This window comes from Gnatocerus cornutus, chromosome 2 (assembly GCF_029298725.1).
Source record: "Gnatocerus cornutus isolate USDA-ARS CGAHR chromosome 2, icGnaCorn1.1, whole genome shotgun sequence".
Lineage (NCBI taxonomy): Eukaryota > Metazoa > Arthropoda > Insecta > Coleoptera > Tenebrionidae > Gnatocerus > Gnatocerus cornutus.
The window spans coordinates 17,959,911-17,974,555 of record NC_142234.1 but is presented as its reverse complement, the minus strand read 5'-3'; the positions used below and the strand labels follow the sequence as shown (position 1 = coordinate 17,974,555).

Here is a 14,645-nt window from a genome sequence, read left to right as displayed (position 1 = left end):
TGTCAAGTTGAATTAGATCGTATTTTTCTGTCCCAGTTTCAAAGTAGAAGTAAATTGCAATTTCTATTAAATATTTCTTTGGAATTGTGGCGTATTTATAACTTATATTCATCCCACTAGTCCTCCAGTGCGCATAAGTTTTGGAGAGATAATTTTTCCAAACTTTATTACTTTTGGGTGTGTTATGTAAACCAAACGTGTTATGAAATAAATACGTGTACTTTTGTGTCTTCAAACGAATTTCACCCACCGACCTCGCTTTAATGACGTACCAGGTTCTTATCAGTTGAGGAATTCAGTGTCTTTTCGGAGTTCAACAGTTTCATTTCATTTGTACACAAAGACGAGGTATGTTCTAATATCTAATCACTTCGATATCATTTATTGCAATTGTCATATATAAACGCGTATCTAAGTGTCTATAGTTATTGTTTATGTTCAAAGATGAGTGATTCGTCAGAACAGACCGGTACCAACACACAACAAAACAAAGAGAACGAAGCTAATGGTGATGGCCAAGAGAATCAACAAGATTCGTCCTCGGAACAACCAGTGCTCAGTCGAAGGAAACGACATTTAATAGACGTTGCACCGCGTATTGGTGTCGGGCCAGATGGCGAAGAAGTGGAAATATTTGATTGAGCAGAGTGTGATATGTGATGCTTAATTATACACCTGTATTATGTTGTCGTATAATTATTATGTGAATTTATTATAGTAATAACAATTTCTTACAAATATAGAAGGTACCGCCAAAATATTTAATCTTTCATTGAATTGTCTGACGGATTTTTATCTCTTATCTAGTTTATCTGATCATCATAGAATTATTTGACCTGTGCAATGTGTCTGTTAAACCTTAATCCTAAATCATTTTAGATTTATTGGAAAAATAAAAATAGGATTCAAAGGATTTCGAATAAAGAAATATTTACATTAGTGGTGCTTTGCACACGGATGTAACGGTTCCTTTTGTTTGGATAAAAAATTCCACTAAAATTTTATTGCCATTGTGAGTAAATATTGGTTTTGGATTGATACAAAAGTAAAACCGATTTTTCTGACAAGTTTAAACGATTACAAGCAACCCACATATTTGGGCTAGCTAAAAGAATGGGCTTAATTTTACGCTTTTAGAAAATATTTTTTCGATGGCTTCAGGTAGAGTTTCTGAACTTGAGGACACCCAGTCCGGCTCAACTCGTAGGCGTTTAATTATCGTAAGTACACATCGACGAAATTTTTCTTAGGATTTCCCACATTACCATTAGAAAATAATTATTACGTTACTCTTCCAAATAGTTGACGTAAGTGCTAACTACACAGTCCACCCCGTCTTCCAAACAACCACAATAATAAAAAGTTCACACCAACCTTACAAACGCACTGACATTAAGATCTCTGTTAGGATCAAAACTGCAATGAATCAATAATCAAACATCCTTGTTAATTTCAGAAATTGGCTCTTATTTAAATAACCGAAAATGTTAGATTCCTCGCACTCGTATTCAGACGGTTTCAAAATGTGCGACGATCAAAATTCCAAGTCTCAGCGTACTGGTGGTAAAACCGAAAAAGCAGGAGAAAAAAGAGAATGTGATAGTGAAGAAAATTTAGTGCGAAAAAAGAAAGAAGTGTTTGATGTGCCCATGAGGTCCAACATCGGTTCGGATGGAAAAGAAGCGAAGAAGTTCTAAAAGTAAGTGTGGAAATATTCCTGCGTGGTAATTTATTCACGTTTTTGCAGCGAGGACGATCATTTATTTATTTTCTTTCGTGTTTAAAATAGATTTTGTGAGAAATAGCACTGTTCATGTTTATACTAATGAATAATCATACTCATCGTAGCTGATTGTCTTTTAAAATCCATTTAATACAACCATTAAAAAGCCATTCAGATATACACAGGTGAAAACCATATTTAGTTTCGTGTAACACGAAAACGAGAGTACCATGGCTGAACCTACAAAACTTTCGTTCGAAAACCAAGATAAAAACCGCCCTGATTCCGGAGAGCCCCCTCGAAGTGAAAAATCGCAAGAAATTTCCAACCCTAACAAAAATGTGCCGCTCAGAAGTGTTGTGGATACTCCGGATCGAATCGACATCGGCCCAGATGGTGAGGCAGCGGAAAAACTGTGATGTAACTTTGATAACAAACATGAATAAATAAATTAGTCATTTTGGTGTCATTATTTAATCTTTAAAGCAACAAAATATTTCGCGGGAAGGTTTGACTTATCTCAGGTATATAATATCAAAATTCAGTTATCAGTCTTGAGTCGTTAAGTGAAGTAATAAAAGTTAGTATGGCTGAACCGGAGAAATACTTCTCTGAAAACCAGAAGAAACCCGAGTTCCGGAGTGCGGCAGCAACAACTGAACAAACGAAAAGACCGGCAAGCCTCCAGTGTTTGGTGGATGCCGACGACAATGAGTTTATAGGTCCAGATGGTGAACCCATAGAAGATCTACCGTCTCCGAAGAACACCAGAATGTTAAGCTCAAGAGTTTCTTCGACATCCAAGTAGGATTAAATTATAAATAGGCTTTGTACAAATTGGTTTTTAATAAAGACAGTTTTGTATATTAAAAAATGTTTGCTTGCGTCTACTGTTGAATCCCGAAAATGTTTATTAAAAAAAGAATGTGAAAACCGAATGTAAACGGCAGAAAAAAGTCTGGATAAGTAAAGAAGAAAAAGAAGTTTAGTCAGGTTACACTTAAGTCTAGTGTATTTTTTTAATTGTTTTTAAGGTAGCTAATCATCATCTAAACTTCAAGTATTTGCTGGGAAAACTTAGATAAAGAGCGACCTGAATTTTAAGAGTCACTTCAAGAAGAACAAAATGATATGATAAAAAAATCAGCGGATGTAATTCAAGAAGCTTGCATCTTATACAGAATAAACGTTTAATCGTCAAAGAGTTTAAATTTATAGATTTGAACGTGTAATGCGCATGTATTGTACGTTATACTTCGATTTATCGAAGATAAATTCGGCAATCCAGTTATCTCCCCAAACTCACCAAGTGTGCTGAATTTCGAGCATTTTAACATGGCCGAATCTGCGAAATGCCCGCTACAACCCCAAGAAGAGAAAAAATCTGACAGTGAGCCTGCACCACCAAGAACTGAAGGGACAGACCCCAGTAAAACGACGAAAACGACCAAACCGCCTTTTAAGGCCTACAGTTTGGCGGATACTCCTGATAGAATTGTAGGGCCAGATGGGCAATCAGTAGAATTCTTGTAGTAATAAGTAAGCTATGTTAGTTTATGGATTTAGATTAGGTTTGCTCACCTTTGTACTAATCTAGTGTAAACGAAAGAAGTTCAATAAATCCTGTTATCAATCACTAGTTGTGGCAAATAAATGGGGATTCAGTGGAGATAAGATTTTGGAAAACGCAAGGTCACTTTTTTGAGACATTTCCCAGTTGTGTTGCTGAATTAATGGCTTGGTTGGAAACACACCCTTGAAGGCGTAGCGAAGCGGTGCCAGGTAGGGGCGGTTGCGCCCCCAACAGCAGAGAGGTTGATACTTGGGCTGGTGATTTCTTCTTCATGTTTTCAACAAACTGTTTCAGAGAATCTAAAGTTCCAAATGATAAAAAGAAGGATCTGTACAAAAAACTGGGAAAATCTGTAGCCCTGACCAGAAGAAAAAATATAAAAAAAGAAATTTGTCTCTGTGCACAAAACTTAATAAATAAAAATAAAAACAGTGCCGATTACACATGCACCATGAAGAAAAGTAAAAACTGTATAAACTGCATAAAACAGAATTGTCAATACGTAGTTCCGCTGGAAAATAATCATTGTGAATGCGGCCGAGCGTGAACTTCTTAAACGGTGAGATATACGTGCAAACTGCATTTTCCGAGAGTGAAAGACAATGCCATAATTTTTGACATTCTTTCAGGTAACGATAATTCTCCAATAATTAGATATTCGCAGGAGAGTAGTGGTAAATAAGTAATAGCATTAAATTTGACACAGATCGCAAAATGAGTAGTTACGTAACTAGAGTAATTTATCATTTTAGACTTTCCTTTAATACGTTTTTGAAATTCTTATTCTGAGATTCAAATTTTTACTGCAAGTGGCGGAAGTGAAGATGAACGATTCATATTACTGTCATGCGAGATCACTAAAAGTCCCACAATATCAACCGAGTGCGTGCGTTTTATAGTTAATTAAAAGAGAAAATTATTTATTAACATTTACATAATTTTCTTTGTCGTTTTATTAAGTAAGAATGTTTCAAAAATGATATGTAACGATGTTCCGTGTAACGAAACGAAAAACATAATGTATTTATTACAATAAATTTTTGTTTATTTGGTTTGTTTGATCAACAACACGAATGTTCACCGATCCAAGAAGCCATCAACTTCCTTACCTATTTTAATTTTACACATGAGTGCCTAACTGGCTAATGAATACGTAACACATGCTTGACGATATGTGCTTACTAAAATCAAGTCATTTATTGAGAATAAATGGTAATTGACGTGATGAAAGAGACATTGGCCGTGTAAAAATACGTGAAATCAAATCGAGCCGATTAACACCTGGACACTTGTTTATACATTAAAGTAATTAAACAGCATGTTGGTGGTGAGACAAACATGCATTTCGCAGTTATAAACTTTCGAAGAAAAAGTTTTATTCGTTTTATCGAATTGTTTTAATCAGTTCTTATCAGAGACAACATGATTCGTCTTTTAATCCGTGTATTTCTTTATCTATTTTCAGAAAAAAAAGATGATAATGAGTACTTTGGAGAGAAAAATTTTGAAGCTCCGTTTAAAATTCTATTGTAGTTACAATACAGAAATTACTGGTTTAATTAGAACAATAAAAGTGCATAACTAAATGCAAATGCACCTTAATTGAAATGTTCAGGCAAAATATAATATCCCAAGACAAAAGCAGCACGAACCACTGAATGCAGCAATTAAATCTTAAATTCCTAGTACTTAGAGACGGTATTTTAATTGTCTTATTCAACAAAAATTTCACAAGATGTTCCAAAAGATAATCAAATTAGTCGTGCATGAGCAACACCCATCAAATGAAGAAATCAACCAAAATTTCTTCAACGTATATTGTCAATGGAATAAAAATGGTGCAAACATGATACCCAAGATCAAGGGAAAGCGTCGGTTTCCTCACAACCAGAGCGGTGGTTAAAATCTTCGTACCTTTCACGACCACCACTATAAAATCTCACTCTTTTCCAGGACGAATCAGTTTAGTTCAGTCCTTTCGACCATCAATCTCTAAACAACAATGAGCATTCTGCTTTACATTGTAAGTAGAGTGGTAACGTGTGACTTTTGTGATTTCCAAAAATTCTTCAGGTCAGTGTCGCCGCAATCTTCGTGGTTGTGACTGCCACGGGAGGCGGTGGATATGGTCAATTGGAGGAATCTGCTTATGGAGGACACGAGGGCTATGGGGGCGGCTTAGGACTGGGTGGATACGAGGGGAACGAGATCGGGCACGACATCGGCGGCGGAGGACATCATGAAGAATTTGTCGATTATTATGTGAGTGCAGTTATTTATGCAGATAAGGCTAACTTGACCCACACGGTTTGATTTATGGAAACCGCTTTCAGCGTAATTATTCAGAATATTTTGATTTGCTTATAGACGCGATGATATATTGTCGGCAAACATGGGCATGACTAACTTTATAAAAATGGAGATAAACATGTGTAAGTCTGAGTATTTATTTACTTGATTCAAAATTTGTCTAAAAATTGCATAACATTAAATTTCAGCAAAAGTTATTTTCTTCATTATGCTTCTAAGACAAAAATCAAAAACTGCCGATTATGGTAATTTTCTTATAAATGAATCAGTTTTGTAGAATGTAAAATCCTCATTAATTATTCAGATAATTACTTACAATGTTTATTAATTACATGCTTAATAAATGCGATTTATTTCAATCATTACCGTTAATAAATTCCGCCTTCCTAAAATATTCCGTGTGTATCGCCAGTAATTCTCCAATTTCTGTGTTTTCTAAACGCACGATTCCCGCTAATTTAAATGCATTGGATCGCATCAATTCCGCCGTTTTCCTACACATGTCACATGCTAGAAAGTGTATCACTTACGAAATATCACAGTAAAATTATTTCAGAATAAAACATGCACAGACGCACTGAATGGAAAACCCGAGCTCGTTCGTGAAATTTCTTTTAATTAATTCCGCCGTGTAAGAAAAAACGCTTTTAAAACTCCTAATTGTATTCTTATCGGGCGAATAATTTTATTCTCAGCATCTTCGGCTTTCACTTGGAGATTTCCTGCTTTGCTAAATACGAAGAATTCCGCCACGTCTTCAGTAAAAGTGTCCTTTTCAGGCTCATCCTAAGTATCATTACGATTATGCAGTTCACGATTTGCACACGCATGATATAAAGAGTCAATGGGAAACCAGAGATGGTGATAAAGTCACCGGACAGTATACAGTTGTGGAACCTGATGGCTCAAAACGGATTGTCCAATACACAGCTGATAAGCACAGCGGTTTTAATGCTGTCGTGAAGAATGTCAAACCAGGATATTAGAAGAAGACGCGAGGAATATTTATTTTAGGATTAGTCTTGTTGTCTTTTTTAAATGTTTACAGTTGTTGAAGTCGTCATTTCATTTTCATGCCATAACCGCTCGACGTGTCTAATTTTGTGCAATTTGATTAAAATAGATACTACGCCTGTGTTCATGGTAATCATTGTCATCTTTTAACGTTGTTATTTGTAAGTTATTTTAAGATACTCATCAGTATTGTTGTATATAAGCTTTTGTACCTTTCTAACTCGTGCAAGAAATAAATATGTTGATATTTATGTACACTGATAGTTTTATTGTGCAATTCGGAGCACTCGAGACAGTAATTGGGGAACAAACGAAAAGTGAAATGGGCATACAGTTCCCAACAAAATTGCATTATTTATGTAACGTACTTGTGCTTTTAAGTAATTTGGTTTCAAATCGTTGGAATGCAGCACTTATGGTCATTTAAATTTTTAAAGATTGCGTCTGAATATGTAACGCAATACGCTCGGGTGAATATATATGACTTCCCATTACATTCTTGCGGGAGTTAATGTTATAATTACTTATGTAGTATGATTACACTGAAATGTTCTGACTTCCGTTGTTTATGTCGAATGTTTATAAATTAATATCTCATTATTACACTTTCCGTTTAATGGAGCATAAACATCCACGCGGATGTTGGATTGTATAACAAATTTCTAAGTACAGGAAAATTTGTTTTTGCAAAAGGATATAGAAATTAAAAATATATATTTTTTAAAACTGAAGGGAGAGCAAAACGATGTACATTTTTAAACAGTGAAGAAGCTAGCAGCGCTTTTTTGACAGGATTATGATAACTTATATAAACAAATTTACGAAAATAACGGACAAACATTTCTCTGATTTATTATTTACACTAGTCAACACATTTTGTGCTAAAAAAGTGGAAAGTGTTTTCTAAAGTAGAATGGCTTTTTGATTTGAAATTTGAAGTTTATTTTACGCCATCAATCCCGGGCTCAGAGCTAATTATAAGCTTTTCAAAGTACTTCTCTTCATATTTTTGCCGTTTTGACCAGTAAAATAATTAGAAACGCGAGATTTATCGAAGAACTACAATTTTGTAGGCATTCAAATTAAAATTTTTACAAAACCTTCTAAAATCATTCCTTATTCTTTGTCATGTAACTTCTAAGTAGCAAGAGATAATAAGTTGTTTAACATCACTTTAGAAAGCAGAGATTTGAACTTTTATAATGATGTATTACAATAAAAAATCAAAGTACTACCTTAGCAGTTTTATGCAAAAAATGTCAAAATGTTCGTTTTTCGATTTTTTTTTCAAATATGTTGGCAAAAACTAACCCTTCCGGCGACTTCTATAGTTCGTTGAGAAGCTTATTTAATTACCTTTCCAATGATGTATTATAGAAATTGATGATTTTTCAATTTGTTAAGCAAATTTGAAAAAAGCTAAAGTGAACGTGGAGTACTCAAAAAAAAAGTTTTACAAATATCTCTGAGTCCTGACTTGATGAAGCAAAACGCGCTTTGGATTTAGAATCAGAAAGCAATTCCACTTTAGAAATGACTTTCCACTGCTCCAGTACAGAATTCGTTTAAAATTTGTTGACTAGTGTTATTATTCAGATTTAGTTTAATTCAACTCAGTTTACTTCGATTTGTTTCTAATTAAATTTAACAAAATTGATTTAGCCTAGACAAATCAGATTTGGCCCAAATCACTTAAATTTGGAGAACCAAATTATTCAGCCAGCATTTACACAAAATTTGCCTAAGTAAATTTAGTTCAAATTCCAATTTTATTTACATATTATCTGTTTATTTTTTAATTCTTTCAATTTAGATTCTATGAGTCTTTAAAATATTTTAGATTTAAGTTTTCTGACGCTGTAAACGCTATAAACTTTTTTGCTTGATAGTGAGATAAAAATCGGACGAACTACGAAGATTTTTTGATTCCATAAATAATTATACTTTGACCACTTTTTATAAATTCCGAATAGTTTGAATACATGTTTGCACTTACTTTTAAAGTCTGGAATCCTATGCCCACCAGGAAGTTGGCAATCCAGTTGACTAGAACCGCAATTGACATGGCAGCCGGCCTCGGTCCTTGCGAGAAGAGTTCGGCGGTGATCATCCAAGGTATCGAACCGGGGCCCACAGCAAAGAACACAACGAATCCCAACGTCGAAACCACAGACAGATACGACATCCAGTCTATCATCTCCTGCACGTATCCAAAAAACTCCTATCAGGCAGTAGTAAGGGTGTTCTTTCCCGACAGGGAGGAGTGACCGCGATAGCCAAAATAATAACAATATGGTACGAGTGGTTTCAACTACTCAAAAAGAGGACGAGACACATTCGATTCTGGAACGAAGGGGTCCCTCCAGATGTATTGTAAGAAAGTCAGTTGCTTCAAAGACGTTCTTACAATACTCATGCATTGTGTTTTGAGTGTGTTTAAAGTCTCGGCGTGCGGGTAGCGGTGGTGTAGGTTACAGGCGAGGTATTTACAGCGTCCCTCCTCCACCATGTCAGGAAAGTCGTCACACACAGACAGGGCGAGGCATAAGAAGCAGGTGAGATGTGGAAGCAAGCGCAGGAAACGTCGTTGAAAGGATCAGGGGCGTTCACACGGTACAAAGCATTTTAAATTGACAGAAACAGAAACACTTTATCAATAAATAAAATTACTGAAAAAAGACTGCGGCACTTTTGAGATAATTAATTATGCTATTGAGAAAAAGGTCTGAAAATAATAATAGAAATGTGAACAACTTCATTAAAGTAATGACTTTTCATTCATAGCGTTATAAAGCTGGTTTTAATGGTTTAGCACAAATAAAAATAAAAAACTTTACGAGATTACTATTGTCTGGAAGTAAAAAAGATTAATTCAATTGTTTTGTATGGAAATGAAGTTAAAAAGAGGAATGGAACTCATTAAATTAAAATTCAAGGTAAAATGGTTTTAACATCGAATGAAAACATTTTAAATGAATAAGCAAATGCGAGGTGTCGCAAAGAAAAGATAAACATGCGGGGGTTATATTCACAAATTACGGTTGGCACAACTGCATTCCTCTGTCTCTACTTTTATTTGGATTCTTCTAGTTATGCGGCCACTTTGCTTAGTTAGAATGCAGTTGACTCTACCAATAAATGTCTAATTTTGTCGTTTTTACGGCTAGTTCATTTATTGGCATTCCAGTACTAATACTGGTATATACAAACCGAGAAAAATAAGAAATCATCTTATGCTCATTGCTTGGAAGATTTCTTATTTAACGTTCGCAAACTCCTCTGTGCTCCACTGCGCCACAACATTTTAAAACTACCGAAGAAACTGCCTTTTGCAAAACTGTCAAAGTGCAAGAAGCAGCATTTCGATTACCACCATCACCATTAGTCTGCACCAAGGAAAGGTGCAACACCGCCAACGAACCAACCTTTATTAAAAATGAGATGGTGATGAATATCGAAAAGATGAACATGCCACCGAGGCCGTAAAGATGTAACGTCCGCCTGCCAGTTTTGTCCATCAGAGGTATGGAAACCAGCGTCATTACCACCATAATGGCTCCGATGCCGATGGTAGCGAACTTGGCGCTCTCTTCCGTTAGACCTGAGCTGACAAATAAACTAGTCGAATAGTAAAACACCTACAAGAAAGAGTCAGAAATGGTTTGTGAGAGTGGTAAGATAGTACCGCGTTGATGCCGGACAGCTGCTGCGAGAGTTGCATGACGACGCCGATGATTAAAGGCGCCCTCAGCGTTGGCGAGCAAATGAGTTCTAACATGCTGATGGACGCTTCGGCTTGTTGAGCGCGTTCTTCCGCCCGCATCTCTTCGATGTCTTCTTCGACTTGGTTACTTGCTCTTAACCTCCGCAATGCCTTCCGCGCTTCTTCCTCCCACTGTTTGGTGATGAGCAAATAGCGTGGACTCTCCGGACAAATTGGAAGAAGTACTAATTGAAGTAAGGCAGGACATACGGCTAAGCCAAGTAGTAGAGGCCAACCGTCGTTGGTACCGAGAATTTGTTCGATACCTAGCACTTGTGATAACAGAAGACCCACTGTAACCGCTAATTGGTTCACTGTCCCAAGACCACCACGTAAATTTAAAGGAGCTATTTCGGATATATACATAGGTACTAAGGATGTGTTCAGTCCTGAAACCAAAAGAAGCGTTAAATTCCACGACATTTCTTCCACGCGAATACATATAAAGTTCAGACAAGTGACATACTCACCACAATTGACCCCTATAATAAATCTGCCAAAAAATAGTATTTCATATGAGTTCGCTAGTTTGGTACACCACATTAAGCACGCCCCAGTAATTCCCAGGACGTTGTTCAGAAGCAGTCCGCCTTTCCTGAAATAGAAAGAAAACTCAATTATGAAAATGTCACACAATTTTCCTACTTTCGCAGTACTAAAGTTGATATTAATTTACCTCCCGAATTTGTTGGCTACCATGCCGCCGCCAAAGCCGCCGAGCATTCCTCCTAAAGCAAATATGGACACAGCAATAGAGTAGAGACCTCGTGCAGAATCATCTGACAAATCCTTGTCGTATCTCGCTTTGTACACGTCTTTCATGAAATGTTCAATGTTCTGCTCCGGTGCGTTGATTACTCCGGTGTTGTATCCAAATTGCAGCATGCCCAGGACCGCCGCCAGGATCGCGTACGACAGGAAGAACGTCAGATCCTTTAAAAAGAAAAAGGCATCACTTTATTGTTCCAGAGAAACGATTGAGATTTTAAAATAACATTTCGTTTCGTTCGACGAAATAAAAAATAATAAACTTTGTAGATTATTAAAAATTGTTAGTTTTACTGTTTTTTAAATGATCGATTTCTTGATTAAATTGTAAGATTATTTTCTTCTATTTGTAGAGTTTCAAGGCATCGTGAATTTAGCTCATCTGCTTCTTTGATTATCCCATTTTTTAATTTTTAACTTCCTTTGTTTTAGGATCTTTGGTTCTTAAATTCTTGGAGTTTCAGAACTCTTAGGTCTCATGTTTATCAGATTTAAAAATTTCGAGATTTGTATTGTAAAGAAAGGCGTTATTTTCTGTTCTATTTTAAGATAAATTTTGGTTATTAATATGTCGGTTTGACGAGTTCTTTAGCAATTTAAGAAGTTTGTCGAACTCTTCGCTCACGTATTCTAAATTTTTTATAGATTTTTTACACTTTTATGTTTAGGTTTATTACGCTCGTAGATTGCCATTTTCCTAATTTTCTTTTGCTCCTCTTGCGAAAACAGAGAGTCTGGAATTTTTTTAAATATTTTTTTGGTACTATGGGGGGCACCCAATTACCCCCTTTCAAGGTGATGCGTTACTTTCCGGACAAATTTTCGAAACTATAAGCTTAATATAAGTATATTTTGAAACTATTTATGATTTAAATTTTTGAATTTTTTCGTTTTCTTAAATGTATATACAGGGTGTCCCAAAAGTGACGCACTACCTTAAAAGGGGGTAATTGGGTGGTCCTCCAGAGTACCAAAAAAATGTTAAAAAAAATTCCAGACTCTCTGTTTTCGCAGGAGGAGTAAAAGAAAATTAGGAAAATGGCAACATTGCAGAAGTGTACCCCCCTATAATTTAAATTTCCAGTAGTCAAAGCCATAGTAACGTTGCTGTTGTATTGTTGGCGTTAGTCAGGTAGGCTCATGAACGAGTATTGTAACTATGGTTTCACGTGAACGATGCCACACTGATCGAGATTGTTAATTCAAAAATTTTCTTAACAGTTTTTAGGCATTTCTTACAAGATTTTTCCGATTTTTTTTGCACCATGCCTTTGCGCAAAATGTTCTTTGGGTAACAAATTTATTTGAACGTAAAATTATTGCACATAAATCGTTAATTTTCGCATCAAACTTTGCCTCTTCAACCCATCGTATCTCGAAAAATTGAAGACATGGATTTTTTTTAACATTTTTCCGGTGATCTATGGCATTGTCCGATGATACAGTTTCACGGTGGTGCGTCACTTTCGGGACACCCTGTAGATTAGCAAGAGTTTTAGATACCTTAAAAACTTTTACATTTTTTTAGATCCATTCCATTGAAAACTTTTTTGATTACTTAATTTCTGGATTTTTATCAATTCTTTTCTTTTTAGAGTTCTTGCATTGCCCATATCTCCTGGATTTCTCAAATTCTCAAGATTCCAGTTTGCGAATTTCTTAAATTTTTCTTTTTCGTCGTCAATTTGCCACTTTTGATTTACTTTTCTGAATATTTTATTGATTTTCAAAACATTTTTCAAATGTTCTATTGATAATATTTCTTAGATTTTGAAGCTTAGCCGATTTTCGATTTTTCCGAAATCCTTAACTTTCTTAGCGTCTTGGGAGTTCTATAAATCTATTACGTCAATTATATTCATTTCTTGCAGTTTCTTCTTGATTATTTAGATCTTAATTTTTTTCGATTTTTAAAATTTTTAAATTCCATGAATTGAGAGTCCTTGAATTTTTTTGCAGGATTCTTAATTTTTTCATGTGAATTATTCTTTACATTCTTCAGATTAAAGTCATTTCTGCGTTTCTTCAAATTCTTTAAATTGTTCATATTATTCAAGTAATTTAGAGACTTTACATTTTATAAAAAACTGGAGGTCCGAAGATTGATGCATTGATGAGTATCAGTGTCTTTGAACTGACTGAAGAACCTGAAAGGCGTGAAAACATGAGCATCTAATGACCTAAATACCAAAAATTTTGGAATCCAAAAGCTTAAACGCCCAAATAAGTGTGTATGCGTCTAAATTTTAGCAATCTGGAAAACTCGCGGAACTACCTGCTCTAGGATTAATTTACTGCAGTAGATGGTAAAGATATTATGCAACCCATATTACGGTTAACTTTCAGATTTCTCCAACGATTTGACGAATATTCTTAGTATAAGTTAAGATGGTGTTCTATGAGGTAAAGAAAACAACTTTTTTAACTGAAAAAATAACGGCAGCGCTGTTTTCCATTTTTGAGCACCAACCTGCTCGAGAAGCCGCAACTTCCTGCGGTGAGTGTGCTCCTCGAGCCGGTCCACGTACTCCCTCAACTCTTCGATCTCCTCTTTAACCTGCTGAACAGTGTCTAGTTCGTGCTTGATGGCAACCATGTCCCTCTTAACTTCCGATACTTCCGACTGGCAAGACTCCACCGATTTGGTGAGTTCTTGCAGTTGCGTCCTGATCTCACAAAGAGCGACCGTTGTTTCCAAATGTCGATCTCCACGTTGGAGCTCGTCCAGTTTGGCGCTCAAGTTCATACTCATCACGCTCACCTGTTTTTGCAGACTGCGGCATAACAGTACGGAAAAAGATGTAAAACACGTGTTATTAACCTGATGGTGAGACAACACTCAACGACAAACGCATGCTAGTGCTGTTGTTTCGACATGCATTTTGATTTGATCGTTTGTTTTGGTCCAGATGGAAGCTTGATATTTTGATAGGGTGGTTTTGGTTTAGTTATTATAACAACAATATATTGAGTATCGATTCAAAGGTGCCGACGGATTAACATCATGCAGTAGTCGTGCCTCAGACTGACAACATCAACTAGTGAGTCAATCACACTATTGTAACTATAATCGTCTTTCGGTATAGTATGGTAAATGATTAATGATGGCATGCATAAAATGATTTGCTTGTCGTGACGTCACCAATGTGATCAAGCTCACATTAAACCAACACAAAGGCATGCATAAGCAAGCACCTACTGCAAAAGCTTTATACCTGGGAGGCAAGGATACCATGGCTGTGTTCCAAACTACAGTGGACACCTCCCCAGGTATCCTTTAACCCTCCGATAATCCCCTTCACTTCTTCTAGAAACTAATCTACGCGCGGTGTTCGACTGCGACGCGGCATCTCGACGGCGTTTGACAATCTTCCACCTATAGTTTGGAAACACAGCCCATCAGGGAGCGTGCTCTTAACTTAACTTAGTGCACTAACACATTGCTACTGACCACAGATGATAGCAAACAGGATCTTAGTACTTGCCAGGATCAA

At 36.1% G+C, this 14,645-nt stretch overlaps 1 protein-coding gene, 2 long non-coding RNA genes and 1 pseudogene across 16 annotated transcripts in view; 3 read left to right on the top strand and 1 right to left on the bottom strand.

The window, feature by feature from the left end:
* Positions 1-14,645, bottom strand: part of Glut1 (Glucose transporter 1) — a 38,232-nt gene that overhangs the window by 11,951 nt on the left and 11,636 nt on the right. For 9 of the 12 annotated variants that reach the window (XR_015769692.1, XM_088031240.1, XM_088031232.1 and 6 more), the window contains exons 5-10: positions 13,622-13,925; positions 11,060-11,316; positions 10,854-10,978; positions 10,306-10,772; positions 10,046-10,258; positions 8,617-8,841 (exon numbers count right to left, since the gene is read on the bottom strand). Coding sequence is in view for 11 of the 12 variants with exons in the window: in XM_088031240.1 (XP_087887366.1) it covers positions 8,617-8,841; positions 10,046-10,258; positions 10,306-10,772; positions 10,854-10,978; positions 11,060-11,316; positions 13,622-13,925 (1,591 nt within the window). In the remaining variant the exon portion in view is untranslated. Of the gene's footprint in view, positions 1-8,616; positions 8,842-10,045; positions 10,259-10,305; positions 10,773-10,853; positions 10,979-11,059; positions 11,317-13,621; positions 13,926-14,366; positions 14,472-14,645 lie in introns of those variants that run through there. The other 3 variants (XM_088031242.1, XM_088031233.1, XM_088031243.1) reach the window with 3 other exon arrangements.
* Positions 180-839, top strand: LOC148179660 (uncharacterized). 2 transcript variants are annotated; one of them, XR_015769676.1, is made up of 2 exons: positions 180-348; positions 426-839. It is a non-coding gene; the product is annotated as an uncharacterized LOC148179660 (long non-coding RNA). The 2 variants fall into 2 exon arrangements; XR_015769675.1 differs by having other exon boundaries at positions 181-348; positions 445-838.
* On the top strand, positions 1,497-1,836 carry LOC148179659 (uncharacterized). The gene is made up of 2 exons (XR_015769651.1): positions 1,497-1,699; positions 1,748-1,836. It is a non-coding gene; the product is annotated as an uncharacterized LOC148179659 (long non-coding RNA).
* On the top strand, positions 5,032-6,820 carry LOC148179658 (uncharacterized; annotated as a pseudogene). The gene is made up of 3 exons (XR_015769705.1): positions 5,032-5,319; positions 5,370-5,558; positions 6,386-6,820. The product of XR_015769705.1 is annotated as an uncharacterized LOC148179658 (transcript).